The sequence below is a fragment of the Marmota flaviventris genome, chromosome 14 (genome assembly GCF_047511675.1).
Source record: "Marmota flaviventris isolate mMarFla1 chromosome 14, mMarFla1.hap1, whole genome shotgun sequence".
Lineage (NCBI taxonomy): Eukaryota > Metazoa > Chordata > Mammalia > Rodentia > Sciuridae > Marmota > Marmota flaviventris.
Window position 1 is genome coordinate 30988369 of NC_092511.1, and position 23668 is coordinate 31012036.

Here is a 23668-nt window from a genome sequence, read left to right on the forward strand (position 1 = left end):
ATCTTTTCTACTGCCTGTTAAGAATGACATGGAGGGAGAAGAGTGTGAACCCTCCTGCATAAGGATGGAGGCATACCTTTAAGTCACCCATTCCTCTCAGACACTGAGAGGAATACAGGAAACTAACAAACAAAAAGGATTTAAGGATCACAGGTGTTGAAAGAAAACTCTGACGACAGTTGTGGGTAAACTCTCACTCCATTCTTACCTGTTTCCTCTAGAAAATACTCAGTCACTTACAACACCAAACCTAAAGATCAAACTTCCATCCACATATAAGGTACTTACATCACAGGTCTTTCATATGATATTTCCGTCATTCCCTCAAACTGCAACAGAAACATTTTAATCATGAATAATGAATTCTTTACATGCTAAAAGCGAGGAGGAAATTAGGTAAGACCTTTCCTTCCTTTTAAAATCCAGGTAAAAGATGTCTTCTCTTGACGCTCCCATCACTTAAGAATTCTTGTTCTCATGTGTGCTCTCTCCTTCTACTGTATCTCCCCTTTGGTCCCTTTACATCTGCTAGTCTACCACTTCCCAGGGAGCAGCAAACAGGAACACCTTTCTACTTGAAAATATTACCTCAATCAATCTGTCCAAAATCTAACTCCACATCTTGCTTCATTCAACTTTTCCACCTATCTCGATCATCTATGCCCACCTTCCTGTCATTAACCTAATTCACATCACTATCATTCTCTCTTAGACTAGTGCACCATCTTCTGGATTATCTGAAATTTTAATGTGAAAGATGAGATTAACTGTTACCCTACACTGTACCCACCTATCCCCCCACTCAGGACTAAGAGGGGGTCCTTGCCATCAAGTAGCCACATCTACACTTCTGTTCAAACCCCTTCAATGGTTTCCTTATTTCTATCACACTTAATTCATACCCTGGAGATAGTTTCTCAAAATATATTCTAGACTCATCTATCTCTCTATAGGAAAACCCAGTGACTACAAAGCAGAAGTTCTAGGGTCAAGACTGCCTGAGTTCAAATACTGGTTTCACCACATATTAGATGTCTGACCCTGGGCCTACCCTTGACCTTTCTGTTTGTGCCTCAGTTTCCATATTTGCCAAATGGAAATAAGAACAATGTCTACCCTCATAAGGCCCTGACTTATGAGGACTAAAATGAGAATACCATACACAGGCTATGTCAGATTCATAGTAAATACTCCATATGTAGTACCTGCTATGATTATAATTAGTTTTTATTCAGACCCAATTTCCCCCATTATCCTCCAATATAAGCCACCTGATTCAGTTTGATCTATTCCCTGCATAAGAAACAGGCCAAAAGGGGAGGGACAATATGGTACTGAAAGGAAGCATAAGGACCAAGCTCCTTGACAATCAAACCTACAGAAGATGTCATCACCTCCTCTTATCACATAAAAGGCTTATAATTGGGATTCTCTGCCAACCACTTCAGGGAAATGACTCTTCAGAGGCAGCAATCACATCCTTCCAACCAAACTCAAGAGTCTCCTCCCAGTCCTTATTTCCACTAGTCTTCTGATGTATCTGACTCAAAATTACCACCCCTTTAAAACCTACGTACAATTCTGTATGTTTGGAAATACCCAGTTACAGAGGAAAGACAATATATTAAGACACTGGGAAAAGTCAATCATATACAAACCAAGGAAAGAGACCTCAGGAGAAACCAACCATACTAAGATCTCAATATTAGACTTCCAGCCTCCAGAAATGTGAGAAAATAAATTTCTGTTGATTAAGTCACCAAGTGTGTGGTACTTTGTCATTGGTACTTTGTTTCTGCAGCTCTAGCGAATCAACACAAGAACCCAGAAACAGATCCAAATACAATCAACTGATCTTTCACAATGGAACAAAGACAATACACTGGAAAAAAGGACAGTCTTTTTTGATAAATGGTGCTGAAACTACTAGATATGAAAAAAAAAATCTACACACAGACCTTACACCTTTCACAACAATTAACTCAAAATAGATCACAGGTCTAAATGTAAAATGCAAAACTATAAAGTTTTTAGAAGGTAAAACACCAGAAAAACCAAGTAACTTGGGCTAAGTGTAGCAATGAGCAACGTGTTTTTAGCTACAATCCCAAAGGCACAATCCATGAAAAAAATAATTGGTAAGTTAGACTTCATTAAAATTAAGAACTTTTGCCCCCTGAAACACACAGAATAAAAAGGCAAGCCATAAACAGGGGAAAGTACTGTGAAATACATACCTAATAAAGGACACTTAACAAAAACATATGAAGAACTCTTATAACTTTACAGTAAAGGAAAAAAAATCAATTTTTAAAAGGGCAATAGAGGGCTGGGATTGTGGCTCAGCGGTACAGCACTTGCCTAGCAGAGGCGGGGCCCGGGTTCGATCCTCAGCACTACATAAAAAAATAAAGGCATTGTGTTATGTCCATCTACACCTAAAAAATAAATTTAAAAAATAATCCTACATTCCTTATTAAAAGGGCAATAGATCTCAACGGATCTTACAAAAAGAAATAAAAAAGGCAAACTAGCATTCAAAAAGATGCTCAACATTATATGCTGCTGGAATTTTGCAAATTAGAATAATGAGATACTACTACACCCCTATTAGACTGGCCAAGATCAAAAACCCTGACAATACCAAATGCTGGAGAAGATGTGGAGCAAGAGGAACACTCATTCACTGTTAGTGGGAATGTAAAGTGGTATAGCTACTTTGGGTTACAATTTGGTAGTTTCTTACGAAGCTAAAAATCATTCTTAACATAAAATCCAGCAATTGTACTCCTTAGTATTTACCCAAAAGGGTTGAAAACTTATTTCCACATAAAAATCTGCACATGGATTTTTCATTGCAGCTTTATTCATAATTTCCAAAACTTGGAAGTAACCAAGATATCCTTTAATAGGCAAGTAAGTAAATAAATAAGAAAAACCATTATCATGAACAGAAATAAAAAGATATGAGAATCAAGCCATTAAAATCCACATGGACAAACTTTAAATGTATGTAGCTAAGTGAACAGCACCCATTTTTAAAAAGCAGCCTGAAAATACTACATATTGCATGATTCCCCTATATGACATTGTGGAAAACAAAAAAACTACGGGGGTGGGGGGGCTGGACAGTAATTGCCAGGAATGGATGGGTGGGGGATGATGGGAAAGGAGGGCAAGATGAATAGATGTTAACATGTATTTATAGGGCGGTGAAAACTGTTCGGTGTACTATAATGATGGATACATTTTCAAAACCCACAGAACTGCAACACAATGAGCCCCACTGTACACTAAGGACTTTAGTCATAATAATGTGTCAATATTAATCAATTTTAACAATATATCACACTAATGCAAGATAAAATAGTGAGCAGAGTTGAGGCTTCCACCAGAATATGCAGGGATTAAAGATAAGAGTGGGAAAGATGGGGAGAGGTAGACTTGAGTTTGCATCCCAGATGCTTACATGATTCCAAGTACATTCCAAATACTTAGGATTTTAAAAAAACATTTGGGTACCGGTGAATAGACCTTCACTAAACGGCAAACTGGAACAAAGTCCCCTGAATAATATTATGAATCTGGAAGAGACTATGCCCTCAATAAAACAAAAACAATTTTAAAAACAATTTTTAAAAAATTAAAAATTTTAAAAAATAACCCAAAAGCACAAGAGGATAACAACAAAATCTGACTCTACTTGGGCTCTGAATAGGAGCAATTTGTAGCAATTCCTCTAGGAATTCAGAACCAAGAGCCTGCTGCCTGATAAGAATGACATACAGGGAGAAGAGTGGGGCTCAAATATGCAAAATCCACAAGGTGTGGGAAATTTCAAACTGAGAGTAAACATGAAAATTAATCTCAGACCAAGGGTTCTGGAAGAAGCAAAAGCAAAGGAAGGACACATACACTTTCCCCCAATTTGAGCCACAAAGATTCTTAAAGAAAAAAATTATATGAATTCAAAATTAAAATAAAAATCCACCTTGAGTAAGAGCCCACAATCAACAAATAACAAGATAAATACTCCAAACTTTGAAATTATGACACTTTTAATAAAGAGAATGTAAAAGTTATAAAAGGAGTCAGAACTCCAAACAACAAGAACCCATGCAAAAAGTGTATACTTGAAAAAGAATAAAACAGACCTCTGGAAATCTAATTGTTAAAATGTAAAAAGCAAAGGAAGTTGGGTATAGTGGCACACAGGAGGATCCAGAGTTCAAACCCAGCCTTAGCAATAGCGACGTGCTAAGCAACTAATTGAGACCCTGTCTCTAAAATACAAAATGTGGATCTGGATGTGGCTCAGTAGTTGAGAGCCCCTGAGTTCAAACCCTAGTACCAAAAAAAAAAAAAAAAAAAAAAAAAGAAGGAAAGAAAAAGAATGCAAAGGAATCTGCTACTAGGACTAAACTATGTCTCTTCAAAATTCCTAAACTGAAGCCCTGATTTCCAATGTGATGTTATTTGGAGATAGGGCTTTTGAGAGATAACTGGGTTTAGATGAGGTCATAAAGGTGTGACACTCATAAATGGATTACAGGAAGAGAAGCAGAGAGCTTGCACATGCAGATTCTTTCTCTTTCCCTACGCTAAGAGTGTGAGCATGCTTGTTTTTTTTTATTATTAGTTGTTCAAAACATTACATAGCTCTTGACATATCATATTTCATACATTTGATTCAAGTGGGTTATAAACTCCCATTTTTTTCCCTGTATACAGATTGCAGAATCACATCGGTTACACATCCACGTTTTTACATACTGCCATATTAGTGTCTGTTGTGTTCTGTTGCCTTTCCTATCCTCTACTATCCCTCCTCCCCTCCCCTCCTCTCCCATCTTCTCTCTCTACCCCATCTACTGTAATTCATTTCTCTCCCTTGTTTTTTCCCCCTTTCCCCTCACTTCCTCTTATATGTAATTTTGTATAACGATGAGGGTCTCCTTCCATTTCCATGCAATTTCCCTTCTCTCTCCCTTTCCCTCCCACCTCTCGTCCCTGTTTAATGTTAATCTTCTTCTCATGCTCTTCCTCCCTGCTCTGTTCTAAGTTGCTCTCCTTATATCAAAGAAGACATTTGGCATTTGTTTTTTAGGGATTGGCTAGCTTCACTTAGCATAATCTGCTCTAGTGCCATCCATTTCCCTGCAAATGCCATGATTTTGTCATTTTTTAGTGCTGGGTAATACTCCATTGTGTATAAATGCCACATTTTTTTATCCATTCCTCTATTGAAGGGCATCTAGGTTGGTTCCACAGTCTAGCTATTGTGAATTGTGCTGCTATGAACATCGATGTAGCAGTATCCCTGTAGTACGCTCTTTTAAGTTCTTTAGGGAATAGTCAGAGAAGGGGAATAGCTAGGTCAAATGGTGGTTCCATTCCCAGCTTTCCAAGGAATCTCCATACTGCTTTCCAAATTGGCCGCACCAATTTGCAGTCCCACCAGCAATGTACAAGTGTACCCTTTTCCCCACATCCTCGCCAGCATTTGTTGTTGTTTGACTTCAGAATGGCTGCCAATCTTACTGGAGTGAGATGGTATCTTAGGGTGGTTTTCATTTGCATTTCTCTGACTGCTAGAGATGGTGAGCATTTTTTCATGTACTTGTTGACTGATTGTATGTCCTCCTCTGAGAAGTGTCTGTTCAGGTCCTTGGCCCATTTGTTGATTGGGTTATTTGTTAACTTATTGTCTATTATTTTTTGAGTTCTTTGTATACTCTGGATATTAGGGCTCTATCTGAAGTGTGAGGAGTAAAAATTTGTTCCCAGGATGTAGGCTCCCTATTTACCTCTCTTATTGTTTCTCTTGCTGAGAAAAAACTTTTTAGTTTCAGTAAGTCCCATTTGTTGATTCTTGTTTTTAAGTCTTTGTGCTATGGGTGTCCTATTAAGGAATATGGAGCCTGACCCCACAGTATGTAGATTGGAGCCAACTTTTTCTTCTATCAGACTCAGAGTCTCTGTTTTGATATCAAGCTCTTTGATCCATTCTGAGTTAACTTTTGTGCATGGCGAGAGAAAGGGATTCAGATTCATTTTGTTGCATATGGATTTCCAGTTTTCCCAGCACCATTTGTTGAAGATGCTATCCTTCCTCCATTGCATGCTTTTAGCCCCTTTGTCAAAAATAAGATAGTTGTAATTTTGTGGATTGGTCTCTGTGTCCTCTATTCTGTACCATTGGTCCACCCGCCTATTTTGGTACCAGTACCATGCTGTTTTTATTACAATTGCGTGTGAGCATACTTGTAAAAGACCAGTTGTCTGTGAAACAAGAAGTGAGCCCTCACCAGTAACCAGCCATGGTGGCACCATGATCCTGGAACTTCTAGCCTCCCAAACTATGAGGAAAAACATTTCTGTTGTTTAAGTCACCTAGTCTATCATTCTGTTTGGCAGCCAGAACTAAGAGAATTCGTGTAGCCAATTTTGAATAGTGTGATGATCAAAATAAATGACAGTGATTAAATTAAATCCCAGGAATCCAAAAATAAACAAACAAATTTAGAAGAAAAAAGTCTGCAGAAAAATATCAATCAATGCTTGAAAAAGAAATTAATAGAGTCTGAAAATTATTATTTTGCAAGCATCAAAGTAATAATTTAAGTGAGAATCATCAATGGATGCTAAAATTAGTGGGTACAAATTTAATGGGGACTGAGATATTACGAAATATCAAAGTATCACCCCACAAATTATTAATTACAAAAGGCAAAAATAACTTTATAATAAAGAAACCTGGCATCCCCATTTTAACCAAGCAATCAGTTAACATTAATGATGGGACAAATTAACATCATTTACCTCCTGATATGATTCACTGAGGACACAATACCACATATCAATTTCTGCCAAAACCAAGTAACTTAAAACAAAAGGAAACTCCAGACATACCCAAAATAAGGGTCATTCTATAACAGAAATGGTGATACTCTTTAAATATGTCATTGTCTAGAAAAGAAAAAGGCTAAAAAACTATTCTAAATTAAAAAGGCTAAACAAAAAAGAAAAAAAGAGAGAGGAAAACTGAAGAGTCTTGGAAACTAAAACACAATGTATGATCCTGGTTGGATACTGGACTGGGGGAAAAATGCTATTATGGACATTATTGGGACCACTGAAATGGGAATATTTCTAATGGGCCCCTTAATAAGAATAGTCATCTGTTACATCTTGATGCCCACTTTGGTCCCACAGCAGTATTCTTATCCACATTCACTCTTTTGGAATGACTTCACAAATATAAATAAATACAAACCAAATTTTTCCTTTTTAAGTGCCAGGTTAAGATTTGCTTTCCTAAAAAGTAAGCTTTCTCTTGAATGAAATTTCTATACCATTTATAGTTTTATTGCTCTTTTCTAATTGTTAAAATACTACCTTAGAAATGCTCCTTAGATGTTCTATTTATGCATAATTAGTTCCTATAGATCAGAGCATAAGTTCCTTAAAATCAAAAGAATGTTTTAGGGTCTTACAAACAATCTAGCAGCATTGTTTATTTTTTGCTTAAGGATGAAGCAAAATTTAAGTATATTTTCCTTTCATATGCTAAAAAATAAAAATTTTGCAAAACATACACATACAAATATATACTATATCTCATATATAAATATAATCCAAGTTTATAAGGTCCTTGTTTTTATCTTTGGATACATTCCAAAAGTAGATATCTTTTAAAATAGTCATTTTCCCTGTCTTCTTTTCATTTTTGCCAATTTAAAAGAAGTCCATATGTTGAGGCTAAAAATGAATAAGGTAAGCCAAACAAAGTCAGACATCATTAACATAGTAAGGACCTTAACAGAAATTGAAAATGTGGCTCATATTATCATTACTTTACTACCTTGAAGTATTCTAAAACTCCTGTGTAACAATGTCAAAAAAAAAACAAAAACAGTAGGGATAAAATTTATCAAAATTTTCCTTTATCAAAAAAGGAAAAAATAATGAGTAAAAGGATCGAATGAGTAAGGACCTAAAGAGAGAAATGTATTCATAAATCAGAAGGCTCAATGCTATTAAGATCTTAATTGCTCCACAAATTGGGTTGCAGACCTCACACAATCCATATTAAAATCCCAGCAGGCAATATATGTGATAAAACATCACAAAATTATACACAAATGCATGGAAAATTGGTAAAATATGACTAAGACTTGGTTAACCATACTAATCAATTTCCTGATTTTGTACTATAGTCATGTAAAGGTGTCACCAATGGGGAAAGTTTCCTATTGGGGCCATAAGACCTCTATGTATTCTTTTTGGAAACTCCTATAAGTTTATAATTATTTCTAAATAAAAAGTTAAAATCCCAGGAGGCTTTTATGCTTAACTTGAAAAGCTGATTCTAGAATTCGTATGAAAAGTAAAGGACCTAAAAAAGAAAAACAATTTTGAAAAGTGAAACAAAATTGGGGATTCACAATACCTGATTTCAAGACTTTTTCTATAAAACTATACTAAGCAAGTCAGTGAGGTACTGGTAAAAGTACAGAAGACATACAGCTCATGAAAACAAACAGGGTCTAATATACCCACACATGGACTGTCAATTTTTGTCAAAGGTGCCAAGGCAATTCATTCGTGATTCATTTACATAAAGTTCTAGAAGAGTTGTCACAATGCTAGGTTTGGAACAGTAACCTTGGGTGGAGGTAGGGTGGGGTAGACATGGCAATGGTAGCTGTGACCAACTGGGAAAGAACACAAGGGAATTTTCTGATGTGAAGGAAATGTTTTATCTTTAAAAAGAGACAGGGTTACACAGTTGTATACATTTGTTGAAACTCATCTAACTGAAAACACATAAGATCTGTGCATTTCATTGTAAGTAAACTATCATCTAACTTTAAAAATATATGACAGCAAGCTTACAAATTTTGTAAAATACTTGTCTACAAAAAATGGAAAAAATATATTAAAATATTAAGAGTATCTCTTAATATTTTAATATATTTTAGCTGTTTTCTTATTGTCTACTTTTGGGGGGGGGCAGGGGTGGGATGGGGTATTGTTTACCAGGGATTTAACTCAGGGGCACTGGACCACCAAGCCCCATCCCCAGCCCTATTTTGTGTTTCACAGACAAGGTCTCACTGAGTTGCTTAGCGCTTCACTTTTACTGAGGCTGGTTTTGAACCCACTCGTGATCCTCCTGCCTCAGGTGTGGGCCATCGCACCTGGCTTATTGTTTACTTTTTAAAAGATGTGTATGTTACAATCAGAATAAGAAGCACTTTTAAAATTTATGCCAGAATAAAATATGTAGCCTGTATTTTACGATTCCACTTGCTAATTACTTGTACAAATGACCCTCCAAATCTGCACTATTCTCCACAGGATGTACCTTTTACATAATCCTTCAGTAAGAGCTCAGAGAAAGGCACTGATCCATCAGTTAGTCCTAAAGATACTGCTAAAGAACTTCTGTTTTTCCCAGAAAGATGAAGAAAAACATTATGTACTAGTGTTTCACAGTAACTACAGCAAGAAAATTAAAAATTCCAGATCTCTTTATTTTCTAATAAAATAAATCAAAATCTATCCAAAATAATAAACTACTCAACTTTACTGGTCAGTAATAGACATCATGCTACCACTTTTATGTGAACAAACATTTAGAAAGCACCTACTATGTGTTCCTATCTGTACCAGACTTAAATTCTTAAGTCCTCTTTGAATAATCTTTCTGCTCTCCTGTATTTCTCCACAAAGCCCACTCAAATTTGTCCTCTGGTCTTTCCTTTCCACTCTTTTACTACTATCTTTTCATCTGGTCGTTCCATTCTTTTGCTCCTCTCTGCCTTGTCTGGCCCTCTCATTTACCTCAACCTTTGTTTATTCCATATGATCTTCTAGAACAGTTGCGTAAATCTCTGGGAATCCCTGAGATTGTTTTTGAGGGTCTGAGAGATCAAAACTATTTTCATAACAATACAAAAACAAAATTTGTTCCCTTTTAGCATGCTGACATTTGCACTACAGTGCAAAAACATGGGTCACAGAACTGCTGGTACCTGAGAACAATTAAAGGAGGTGGTCCCACAATGTAACAGCAGTCACTGTGCTCATCATTATCATGCATTCCAAGAGGAGAAATACAGTGTCACTGAAGAATGTCCTTAAACAAAGCATAAATGTGAAGATTTTTATTCAGTTTTGACCCTGGAATACTGGCCACTTTAACATTCCTTGGGATAAAACTGTAAGTGTGCACAAAGAACATTAGCTACAGAGCAGCTGCTCTATGATTGTGAGCTGCAAGTGCAACTGGCTGCTGTTTCACAGAATATCATTTTTACTCAATAGAATGACTAACAAACTGTCATTATTCACAATTAGATACATGACAGATATTTTCCTGAAAGTGAACTAAATCAATGTGTAACTTCAATGAAAACAACTGACAATATCTGTTTCAAATGATGAACCCAGCACTTTTGAGCAGAAATTGGAATCATGGAAAACTTATATCTACCATCAACCCTTTAAAGATTTTTCTGATGAGAGTAGTGATGAGTTTTGATACTATATAATGAAGTGTGGCAACTCTTGAAGATCCTGTGTTACTCAGTGAACCTGTATTTTCCAAATGACCAATGAAGGACATTAAAAAATCATTTATGGATAAAAAAGATTAGTCTAAGTTCAAGAGACAGATGGTTAGCATTTTAACAATGATAGGAAGGTTCACTGAAAAGGTCTCATATTTCATATTACAACTAATCTTTAAGAAGTTATCACTTGTCGCCCAGCATGGTGACCCACACCTATAATCCTAACTATTCAGAAGACTAAAGCAAGAGGATGGCCAGTCTCAGCAATTTAGCAAGATCTTGTCTCAAAATAAAAAATAAAAAAGATTGGGGGATGTGCCTCAGTGGTAAAGTGGCCAAGGGTTTAATCCCCAGTACAGGGGTAGGGGGAAAAAAGTAGCTATCACTTAAACTGTAAGGAAGTATCAGACAAGAATATCACAATTATCTGAAAAGGCTATCCAATACATACATGTTAGACACCATATTTTCTTCACAGATATCAACCAACTGAATGACAAATCAACTGAAATGACAAAGCAGAATTGAGAATCTGTTTTCTATTTATCTAGAGAATAAAGATTTAAAAAATGTATGGTGCCACGCTCCTAATTTAGGGGTTTGAAACATTTCAGTTGGTTTACATTAAAATGTTATTTATGTTAACATATGACAGGCTTATTGTTCACACAGTAATATTTTTAATACCTCAGATATCATTGCAAATATGGCAAATAGTAATAGATATAACATAAGAAGAAAAACACCCTTGGGATTTTTATTAATTTTTAAGAGTGTAAAGGGATTCTGAAACTAGAAAAACTTGAGAATCACAGAATCTATGTAGTGGATGTTGTCCTTCCTCTCTGATCCATTCTCATTATGATTAGTCAGAATAAAACTGACCACTTTCAATATTATTAATCCTATACAGACGCTTTCAGTGCTCCCTACATCCTACTCCTTCATATCTGAATTTCACATGGTTTTCAACAAGTGTGGAAACTGGCCCTATCTTACCTAGGAACCCTTCTCCGTGCTCACAAACACAAGCCTTGCACATTAAGGGAACCTATTTTCTAGTCTCCAATCCTTCACCCACCTGGAATGTCCCCCACTTCCTCCCTGCTTTCTAACAATCTAACTCTTACTTATCCTTACAGACAGGGCAAAAAGGGCAGTGCTCTGAATGTTAGACATTGTCCTGTTGTCTACGGGCAATGAAGAAAAGATCCTTTGAGCAAAAAAAGGTAGACAATCTATACAGGGAAAAAGAATGTTCTGACAATCTCAAATTTCTTAGAGTTTAAACAAAAACAACAAAAATGTTTCATTTGATGAACATACCTAAACTAATGATCAGATCTAAAATGCTACAGAGTTTAAGGACCAAGGTAGTCAGTACATTGCTACATTAGGAATTCAAACCTGTAATCTCAGGTCATGGCAGCTGGAACTCTGAAACATGGCATCTTCCAGATTAAAAAAAAGGCTTTTTAAAAAAGCAAACCTAAAGCAGAAATGAAACATGATTTCATCTCTTGAATCTAAGGCCTCTTTGTATTGGTGAACAAAGTCCTCTTCCTAAAAGCCCAATTTAATCACATTTTCAAAAAGCAACAAATAATAGCCTACTGGCATATTCACTACAGATTGAATATCCCTTATCCGAAGTGCTTGGGACCAAATGTTTTGAGTTTTGGAAGTTTTTTTTAGAATTTTGGAATATTTGTGTATACATAATGAGATATCTTGGGGATAAGACCCAAGTCTAAACATGAAATTCATTTATGTTTCTTATATACCTTATTCACACAGCTTAAATATAATTTCATACAATATTTTTACTGCATCTGTATTTTGTCCATAATCCATCACATGAGATCATGTATAACAGAGTTTTCCATTTGTAGTATCAGTTGAAAGTTTTGGATTTTGGAGCATTTTGGAGTTTGAATTTTGGGATTCTGGATACTCAAACTATAGTTAGTTACTAAAAGCCTTTAGTTTAAAAGGTACTCAAAATAAGCCTATTGATTTAGTATGGGACTAATAATACAAAACATTTAACTCATTCTGTACCACTACTTGAAGAGCGCTGGGTCAAGTCTAACCCCACTGCCTCTATAAAGTCTACTATGATATCTGCCAGCAAGAAACAAGTACTCTAAACCCAAGTAGCCGTGGTTAGTTCCTTTCATGTCAGTTCATTTATTCATTCCATAAGTATTTACTAAGGCCCTAACATGTATAAGGCACTCTTCTAGGGTCTCGGGTTACAGCAATGAACAAAACAAAATACTCTCTAGTAGGAAAAGACAGGTAATAAATAAATACGTTGTAATATGCACCATTATGGAACAGTAAACAAAGAGCAGAGCTTAACTTTCTATGAAGTTAACAACAAAAAAGGCCCCTGCCCTTGCAAGGGCTTCTCTGATTGCTAAAAGTTGCTGGGACAGGTAGAGAGGAGAAGCCAGGTTGCTATCAGGAAGCATTTTATGTGAGCATTTCTGATTAGAAGCCTAAAGAATTCTCAAGAGAAAGGGGCTTGACTCTAAGATGACCATATTTTCTTGGGATATCTTTTCTCATTCTAAATAAATACTCATTTTGTATCAAATTTCTTATTCTAATTTTTTTTGTTTTCTTAATGAGGGCCCCCCAAATTATACAAACTTAAAAAGACAGTAGCCAGGCGCAATGGTGCACACCTGTAATCCCAGAGACTTAGGAGGCTGAGACAGGAGGATCACAAGTTCAAGGCCAGCCTCAGTAACCTATAGAAGCCCTCAGTAGCTTAGAGATCCTATCTCAAAATAAAATAAAAATAAATAAATAAAAAGAGCTGGGATGTAGCTCAGTGGTAAAGCGCATCCCTGGTTTCAATCTTTAGTACCAAAAAAAAAGGGGGGGGGGGGGAGGGCGGAGGAGTACTGTTTAATAAGGAACAGACTTACTAAAAGGCAACATCTAAACTCTCAAACACTGACTATAATGGAAGAATTAGTCTTTGATGATATTAATCTGAACATCTGAGATCTGAGGGAAATGAAGCAGCACATCATACAGATATCAGGAAAGGAAGAGAGAAAAGGAGACTCTAGGAAGAAGTGGAAAAGGGACTTTAGGAAGAAGTGGAGAGTGCAATAACCCTGAGACAGAGCATGAGGAAGAGAGTAGGTACGAAAAACAGCAGCAGGAGAAAAATACAATACTACTACTAAATACTAATAGTGACTGACCATGACTGAGTGTGGTGTGTCAGGCACTGTCCTAAACACTTTCAGTATCTTCATTTTACAGCTGAAGAAATGGAGGCACAGAGAGAGGGATTAAGTAATTGGCCCAAGGTCATGGAGCTGGCAGGTGGTGAAACAAGGCAGTCTGGCTCCAGAACCCTGCTTCTAACTACAGAGAAGTCAGCCATGAAGATTATGGAGCACCCAGGGAATCGTTCAGCTATTAAGACATTCACTGTGACAGAAATGAGGAAACCAGCAAGGTTCTAATCCCAAACTATAATAGCTAAAGCACTTTATGTTCCTAGAAATATCAAGTATCATTTTTACCACTCACAGTCCCTAACATATTTTTCATATTATAGCTGTTCAGTGTAGGATGGTGGTTCAGTGCACTCTCAGAGAACAAACTACTCATCTGCAATACAAAATAATGAATTAGACATGCTTCCACAAATAAATGCACACACAGAACAAGGCTTGGAGGTAAGTATCTCCTTCAGGGCATCAGATCTGTACCAACTCTTGAGTTTCCATCTTAAATAGCTACTCATGCTAAGATATTTCACCTTCAACCTGAAAAGACCTTTCTGAAGTTCAAGACCATTTTCTGTGGCCCCCCTAAACTTCATCCTCCAAAGAAGTAAAAGTGAGCATAACCCCAACTAACCATGTTTAGTTTCAGGTCTTTTCTAAATGCTTAAGGTTTTCAAGTTCCTCACCAGAAGTGAAGATTTTTTAAAAAGTGAATTTTCCAGAAAGGTTTTTACAAATGCTGGCTATGATGAAAGAATTATGTCTTTGATGACATTAATCACAACACCTTGAAAGATGAGAGTTAAAATAAGGCAACATGCAATTTGTAAATGTAAGTTAATTCCTGATACCACTGCTTATTCCTTAATGTTTCTTCAGTAGGCTTTCATAAACTCCAATCTACTTACATGTGAATGCAACCTTGGAGCTTAGCAATATAACAGCCTCTGCTTCAGAGGGAATGGCTTTCCAAACACATGTAGATTAAAAAAAACAAAAACAATATCAACACTTCCAAAGCATGTTCTACAAGACACTAGCACTAAGGATGAGCAATAGGTATTACAGAGAAAAAGAATCCCATAATAAAATTAAGCTTGGAGTTTGCCCCATTAAACAAAGTTTAGCAGGTTTCTTTGCCACAGGAGTTAATGAGTCTTGAAATTCTTATACTGTAACTTTTCCTGAAGCATCCCAACCACACTTTGGAAAATGCTATGTACAGAATGTGGCAAATGTCTATAAGTCCAAGAAGTAAAAGATGACTCTAAGGACTCAAGCCGTCAATATTAGAGCTTTTGACAAAAGTTGATTGATTGGAAAGGCTTACACTGGAGGAAGCTGAAGACTGTGATAAGGTCCCCAGGAGACAATGGGCTAGAGCAAAGAAGAAAGCACAAGGATGAACAAAGAGCTGGGGAAACCATGAGACCACACAGATACTATTTCTAGTAATACAACCAGAACAAGTCAGGACGTGAAGACCTTGAAGGTACGAGTAACATAAATTAAACTGGTACAATGTATGTCAAATCATATTGGATAGTGACATGCTAAGTACAGAACTACCAGATTTCCTAAGAAAACTCTCTAAAATGACAAACCTACAGATCATTTGTTCTCTTTTTTTGGTAGATCAGGGACCTCTTTGAGAATGTAATGAAGGTCATTTACCATCTCTTCAGAAAAACACAAATACACACATTAAGCCTATTAATTTTAGAGAACTTCATGGGTCCCCTGAGGCCCAACCATACAGCTCTAGTTGTTAGCTTCTAGGTCCCTAGGTAATCCTGGCTGCAGATATTTCATGACAGATAATGCCTGCAGGGCACTTCAAAGTAAGTAGTTTGCTTGTTTTTCTTTTTATTTTTTGGTACCAGGATTGAATCCAGGGGCACTTAACCACTGAGCCACATCTCCAGGCCTTTTTTTATATTTTATTTAGAGACAGGGTCTCCCTAGGTTGATTAGAGCCTAGCAAAATTACTGAGGCTAGTTTTGAACTTGCAATCCTCCTGCCTCAGCCTTCCAAGCCTCTGGGATTACAGGTGTGCCCCACCATGCCTGGCCTTCAAGTATTTTAACACTGTGCAAATGAAAAGTATATTTGCAATGATGTACTGCCCCACCCCCCCCCAAAAAAAAAAAAAAACAGTAACTAATTTGTTCAATAAAACTCAACATTTAACACGAAAAGCAGAGCATATGGGCTGGGGATATAACTCAGTTGGTAGAGTGCTTCCCTTGCATGCACAAGGTCCTGGGTTCTAATCCCCAGCACCACCACCACCAAAAAAAAAAAAAAAAAAAAGCAGAGCATATGATGGTAATAATAGTGTCACAAGAAGACACCTCTGAGAAGTAAGCAATTTTGTAAGATTGCATAGCTAATATATCCCAGATATTCCACATACTGGTTTAGTACTTTGTAACTAAACAGCCAACTTAAATACAATAAATATTACAGTGGGTAGGGTACAGTTTTCAAGATAAAAATCCCTTAAAACACCAACTTCCCAAGTATTACTATAGATAATTAGGTATAATTTATTTATTTAATCTGATCTTTCCATTTTTAGTACCTAAACAATGACAAATTAGGAAGCAAATCACATATACTGGCTTTTGAGAACAAACTGCATTCCTCTGGAACTAATCAACAAGATTTGTATAAGTAAGAAAAATGTAAGCAAAGCAAATGTGAAAAATATGTATCTTTATAGCCTGAACTTGAATATAGAAAAAAAAATTCAAATAATTTAAACTCTGGGTTATTTAGCATGCGGGGGGTATAATCCACCCCCCAAAAAATACACACACACACACACACACACACACACACGGAATTTCTCTACTTTGAGTCCTTCTTGGTATTGGAAGAGTCTGGCAGGCAGGGATCAATAATCTATTATCTGAAGTCTACTTGCCAGAGTACAGAAACATTGAGCCTTGGCTGCACAGTAGGAGTTAGGAGTTTTAACTACTACTTAAAGATCCACACTACCCAATGGAGTTTCATTCAGCCACAAAGAAAAATGAATTTATGGGCAATTGCTGGAAAATGGATAGAACTAAAGACCATCATGTTAAGTGAAATAAGTCAAACTCCAAAGGTCAAAGGTTATATGTTTTCTTGCATATGGGGAAGATAGAAAAAGAAAAACAAAGGTGGAGGTGAATTTCCTAAAAATCAAAGGGAGATCAGTACAGGAAAGGGACCACTGGGTGGGAAGTGGGGAGGGAGGGGGAAAGTGATGGGAAGTGACACTGGCCAAATTATATTGTTATATTGTGTGCATGCATGAATATATAAAACAAATCCCATCAAAATGTACAATTATAATGCACCAATAAAAAAGGTAGGAAAAAAGGATCCATACTACCCCAGAAGACTGCTACAACTCAAATGCTAAAATAAATGTGTGCCCCAGTTTCTCTACTGGAAATTCGGATCTATATATCTGCCATGTTCTATCTTTCAAGAATCAGTACTTCCTGTTGGCTGAGAATAGAGTCTCTAATTTGTTCAAGTTTTGGCTTTGCACCTACCAAATTTGGCAAGTTACTTTAACCTCCCTGTGCCTTTGTTTCTTGAACTGCAAAGTAAAATTAATAATAGCATCTTTCTCACAAGGGGGTTGTTAGTGTTCAGTACAAAAAACTTTAAAAAGTGCCTGGAAAATAATAAGCACTGGAAAAATGCTAGCTGACATTGTCATTTTAAAGGGATGACAACATCAATCAATTTATTATACCTATATTGCATTTAGAAGTCCTTAGAAAATTACAGGCTCTAATTCTTTTTTAACTTTTTAATCAAGTGGCTTAACTATCAGTTATTTTCTTAAACACATGGCCAATTATTCCTATAAAGAACTTACTATACAAACTAACACCTAAGACATATACATTTATAAAGTTTTAGTTAACTTTTCAACTAAATATAACTGGTCTCCACTAACCAGCCATCAATCAGCTACCTGCATCCATCCACTTCTAGTTTCACAGTCATCAAAAAATTCCAAAACATCAGGCTGGGGATATAGCTCGGTTGGTAGAGTGCTTGCCTTGTATACAAAGGGACCTGGGTTCAATCCCCAGCACCACAAAAAAAAAAAAAAAAAATGATAACCACTAAGAAGAAAAATAAAAGGAAATTAAAATGGCACATAATGAAAAATCACTAAATGTTAAAAAAAAATCCTTACCAGAATGATCCCAATACCCTCCTAACTGCTCTTCCCCTCCAATCCACTCTTCACACTGCAATAGAGAGAGCTTTTAAAAATCCAAATCTAATCTGACTCCATTTAAAGCCTTGCAATCCCTGGATGTGGTGGTGCAAGCTTGTAATTCCAGCAACTCAGGAAGCTGAGGCAGGAGGATCACAAATTTGAGGCCAGCCTCAGCAACTTAGTGAGACCCTATCTTAGAATAAAAAATTTAAAAATAGCTGAAGATGTACATCAGTGGTAAAGTGTCCCTGGGTTTGATGCCCAGTACCACCAATAACAAGAAAATAATAATAATAATAATAAAAAACTTGCAATGTTTCTCCACTGTACCAAGAAACTCAATCTCCTCACAAGAGTTAAAAGGCCTGCAAGATTTAGAGCCATCCTCTCTCTGGCTGTTCAGGCCATACAGTTCTTTCAAATCCTTACCAGTGTTTCTGACCTCAGAATCATGCTCACTCTATGTGGCATCATCCCCTTTCCCCCTGCTCTAAGCAATGCCTAGTTCTTCCAAATCTCTGCTGAAAGGTGATGATCCTCTGACCCTCCAGACAAAATCAGATCTTCCTGTTCCTTGTCCCTACAACCAGGTTCCCTTTCTCTGCAGCACAAAATAAAACTGCAATTAAAAAAGTAAACAATTGCTTAATGTTGTTCTTGTCCAAAAACTACAAACCAAGTAGGATTTAGGACCATCTACCCAAGTTCTTAGATGCCCAGGATTTTATATATATTTAAGGGGTGGGGGGTACTCAATACACCTGTATTGTCTATGAAGAATAATGATAAGATTCATAAGGGGAGAAAAGCAAATCATTAACAAAACAAGACTAATGCAGAACACTAGCTACACACGGTATTAAATATCTAAGTTACCTTATGCATTTTATTGAAGCAAAAGAAAAAACCAATTGTTTACTTGTGGGCAAAATAAAGTTAAAACTAAACTTTCCAATGTAAGTTAAGTTTATTTGTGCATCCTCAGGTGTTAAGTGAAACTAGAGGAGTTCAACTTCAGTTACCAGTAAGAAGATAGCAACTAAATCAAGACTGCTGCCACATTTGGCACAAGCCTCTGCTCTTCTTGGCAGTCTCTGCGAGGCCAAGAGTTGAGCTGGCCAGGGAAGAGTGATTTATCTTCCCACATTTAGAAGTGATCCCTCTACAACAGGAATGCTGTACTACGAATGGACTTTGAATTCTAACTTTGTCAAACCAGTACCTTCCTTTACTAAGTACTAGATTCGCTTAAAAAAATTTAAGTTTCTATGGGATCACAGTCCAGTACAACTTGGAGAATACAAAGTTGTTCTTTCTTCCAAAAATAAAATAAAAAATACTAATTAGATCTCTTTTACAAAAGAAAGTCATGTCTTAGAAAAATTTAAAGGACCGGACAGGCGAATACTAAGAAGGTAAAGACTGAGGACTGTCGACGGAGGCTGCCCAATGTAATAAGGACCACCAGGCCCGATGGGCAGCAGCTCCCAACCTACAGCAGGCGATCCCAGGTTCGCGAGCAGCACGCAGTTTGACAAACGCCAAGACCCCTGGTCGGGTTCGTCGCACCGACACCGCCAATGCAACAGCCGCCTGGCCCCGCTCAGCACTACCAGGAGAACTGTGGCCCGCTCCCTGGAAATGCGCAGAAGGGAGGTGTCAAAATCCGCATCCAGGAGCGAGCTCAGGTAAGGACTAGGCGGTCTCGGGGTCAAGTATTTGGCTCTTTGTTCCGTCCCAGACAGCGGAGCCCCAGGCGCCCGCTCCTCCTCCTCCGCCGCGGCCCCCAGCGCCAGGCTCCCGAGCACTTGCAGCGCGGACTAGCAGCCCTGGCTCGGCGGCGCCTCCGGCCCTGTCCGCGGCGGATCCGCACCCCGCGGCCCCCGGCGCGCGGCCCCTGCCCGTACCTTGTAGACGTCGCCGTAGGTGCCGCTGCCGATGCGCTGAATCAGCTCGAAGTCTTCCTGCGGGTTCCGGCGGGACAGATCGAAGCCGGGGTTCATGGCGGGCCCCAGGTGCCCCCCGCCTCCCTCCCGGGCAGGGGAGGGGGGGCGCTCAGGGGGCCACACGGAGAGTGGGCGCCGCAGCGGGCCCCCTGCTCCCCCGGCGGTCACAATCGCCCGGCTCCACGCTGCGGCCGCCCTCCCCTCGCGCCGCGGCAGACGACGACGACCTGCCTAACGTCCCCGCCCCCCGCCCTGCGGCTTGCCGCCGCGCCGAACCCGGGTCACACCCACAAGGAGAGGAGAGCGCTCGCAGCCCCTCGCTCCGGGTAAAACTCCAACATGGCTTCCGCCTCCGCCGCTCCTCCCCCTCCCCCTCCCCTTACTCCGGCTGCTCCAACCTCCTCCCCTTTCCCGGCTCCGACCTGACTGCGCAGCCGCAATCCCAGAGGAAGCGCTCCCAGGCTCCGCGCGCACCCGGGTCGCGCGCTCTAGCTCTGCGCGCCAGCCGGACTTGGGGCCGCCAGGACGCACCGAACCTGACCTGCCTTGGGCCGCAACCGCGAGATGCTGAGGACTGCGAGATCAGGGAGAAAGTAGCTTCTTACTCCCCTCACAATAAACTTGGTCATGCTGTATTCCTAAGTAGGCAGTATAGTTTTAATTTGCAAGAAAATGTCACAAACTTCATTTTAGAAGCAGTTAAATGTAGGATTATTAATCCCTTTCTGGGATTGTGGGAAGGCCCAACACACAGGAAAGCCCTGAGGGAAGTGAGCTGTGCTTGCTCTAATTATCCACACTTGGACCCTAGGAGTTAGGCCTGCCAGAGTGCAAAAGAGGGCAGGCCAGGAGGGCAGCCAAGAAAGCATGTGGTGTGGGTAGGGCGTGGGAAGCTCCAGGGAAGACCGGAATTACACAGAGCAGCAGCCCACCATCCCGCGTGGGGGGGCAGAAAGAGGGCAGAACCGAGGCAGCGAGTGACCTTCCTCCCCAGAAGGACCTGGATTATCAAAAACTGTCAGTCAAGCCTGCAAAAGAGAGGTTGTGGAGGTTGGAGCGTGGAACAGATCCATTCCCGCACCTGAAACGTAAATTTGTGATGATCCAGAAACTCCTTAGCTGCTACTTACCTACAAAAGGTCTACCCTTAAGACTCAGATTGCCAGCATTACATTCAAACTTTGTGGATAGCAGCTACAACATGTGGGTAATGGAGGGTAAATTTTCTCTTCTCAGTAATGTGCCCACTAGGCAGTTCCAAAAGCTTTAATCAACTAGGCTATGGCCACTTCGGCAATACCATGTTGGATTTCTGCTTCAGAAATGTTTTCCTGATCCCTGTAGGCACATACCTCCTAACTACTAATATTACTTAATGCCTGGTGGCCCTTGAGAAACTAGGTCTCATCATGCCTGTTAAGGATAATGTGAAGTATAGGCAAGTAATAATCAAGCATACTACTTACTGCTTGAAACATCTTATAGTTTCTCAATCTTTTGTGCTTACAGTAAAATTACACATTTACAAAATTCTCAAAGAAATTATTTGCTCTGAGAATCTATTGACTGAAACATTTGGAAAATGATCATCTCTTTACCTACAAAAATAGCCCTCCAAATTGTCTTTACTTGTTTTAAAACATCAGGAATGTAAGAGAATCACTTAAATTACTGCCTCAGGATTGCATAGCATTGAATTTTTTTTTTTTTTCTAGATAGTTCCACCTTAAGCCTCTGGTATCTTGAGAATTAAACTCCTGACTCTGTTATTCCATGGCTACGGATCTAGTTTTTGCTTGTTTAAGGCACTTGCTAGGGTTACAAAGTGAAGGCCTGTCTTTAGCTTGTCTACTCTTGGAGAATTATTTGTCCTCTTTCGGCCAAACACGGTGATAATTAGCACAGGATTCAGATAAGCAAGCTAACAACTATCCCAAATAAGAACCAGCTCTTTTAATGCCTAAAAGACAGATTCTCAGAACTAGAGCTGCACAGGAAAATTCTAATGGTTTCACGGTTTTGTTTGCTGGGATTATCATCTGTGCAGATAACTTTGCATTTGCATCACTAATAGACTTCTTTCAAAGGGAAAAGACATTTCAGTAGTGTTGGAACAGTCTTTAAACTTTTGTTTGTTCCATTTTGGCAAGGTCAAGCTACTGCTTTTTGAAAAGAGAGATTTTCATATAAGGGCTTCATTTGCCATATGGGTTACACCATAAATAAAAGGGCTTTTGCAATTAACTGCTCACAAGGAATAAAATATTTTGAACTAGAGAGGCACGGTGGTCCATGCTTGTAATCCAAGCAACTCGAGGCTGAAGTAGGATGGAAAGTTTGAGGTTAGTCTCAGCAACTTAGCAAGACCCTCAGAAACTCTGTGAGACCCTGTCTCAAAATAAGAAAAAAAGGACTGTGGATGTAGCTCAATGGTAAAGCACCCATGGGATCAATCCCCAATACCTCCCCCCAAAATAAATTTCTTTCTAATGTACACACACAGCCAAATACAGTGCCTTTTTTCACCTCTTCTAAAACTCCTCTACTTTGCTAGAAGTAACACTAATAATCACACTTCCTTTGAAGGAGAGAAAGAACTTCATCTTCTATGATTAGAAGCATCCTTAGAAGTCATCTAATCTTTTGAATTCGGGAATTCCTTCTACAACATCGCTCCTGAATTACGTTTTGAGTACTTTCAGCAAATGGGAACTCATGCTGTGCAAAGTAATCTACCTCATTGTGAGATAGTGCCAGTGAAAGTTCATAATAACTAACTGAAAAAAAAATAGTAATATCTAATATTACCAAGAACTTACAAGGAACCAGGAACTAAACCAAGTACTTTCCATGAATCATCTCATTTATTTCACACAAAACTCTAATGGCACAGGTCATGTTACCTCCATTTTTACAGAGGCATAGGCAGATTAAAGTACTCAAGTTCAGGCAAAAGACTCAATTTTGAATAGAGGCAGTTTAACACCAAAGGTCAGACTCTTAGCCACTAGCCTATATATGCTGATTATATGCAATATACTTTAAATTTTTTCTTTTATGCTAAGGCAAAATGCCTCCCTGTAATATTTTTATTCTTTTAAAATTTTTAATCCTACTTAAATAGTATGTATTTAGAATCAATGATTACTATGTTCTTGTGGTATAGAACAGCAAAAAAAAAAAAAAGCCCACAGAGCCTGTCCTCAAGGAGTTTGCAGTCTCACAGAATGTGTTGGAGTTCATGAAACAAGGGAGTGTGCCTTCCTGGTACACTCCCAGCCCCTCAAAGCACTCACCCATGTAAAGTATCACACAGCAGGGAACAAAAAAGGCAAAGATGGGCAGTTACCAGCATATATTTACAGATTAAGCTACTCAAGTTCAGACTTATATACCAGCCCCCAGTTACCAGCATATTCAGCCCATCCTTCTGTGAGCCTCTCTCTCTCATTGGCTCCCGGTTTAGGGATTTCATCTTTCTTTCTGATGAGGCAGGGTTTCACTACATTGCAGAGGGCCTCACTAAATTGCTGAGGATGGCTTTGAACTTGAAATTCTCCTTCCTTAGCCTCTGGCTTAGGAATTTCTTGATCCCCAGTACCAGCTCCCAATTTTGCCCCAAGGGCCTCTTATCTGACAAATCAATG

At 38.6% G+C, this 23668-nt stretch overlaps 1 protein-coding gene across 5 annotated transcripts in view; it reads right to left on the minus strand.

Annotated features, from left to right (window-relative positions):
• Positions 1-20352, minus strand: part of Map4k3 (mitogen-activated protein kinase kinase kinase kinase 3) — a 188025-nt gene extending 167673 nt beyond the window's left edge. For 3 of the 5 annotated variants that reach the window (XR_011704329.1, XM_071601519.1, XM_071601518.1), the window contains exon 1: positions 19983-20352. Coding sequence is in view for 4 of the 5 variants with exons in the window: in XM_071601519.1 (XP_071457620.1) it covers positions 19983-20078 (96 nt within the window). In the remaining variant the exon portion in view is untranslated. The remainder of the gene's footprint in view (positions 1-19982) is intronic. The other 2 variants (XM_027934388.3, XM_027934385.2) reach the window with 1 other exon arrangement.
• Positions 20353-23668: the final 3316 nt, after the last annotated feature.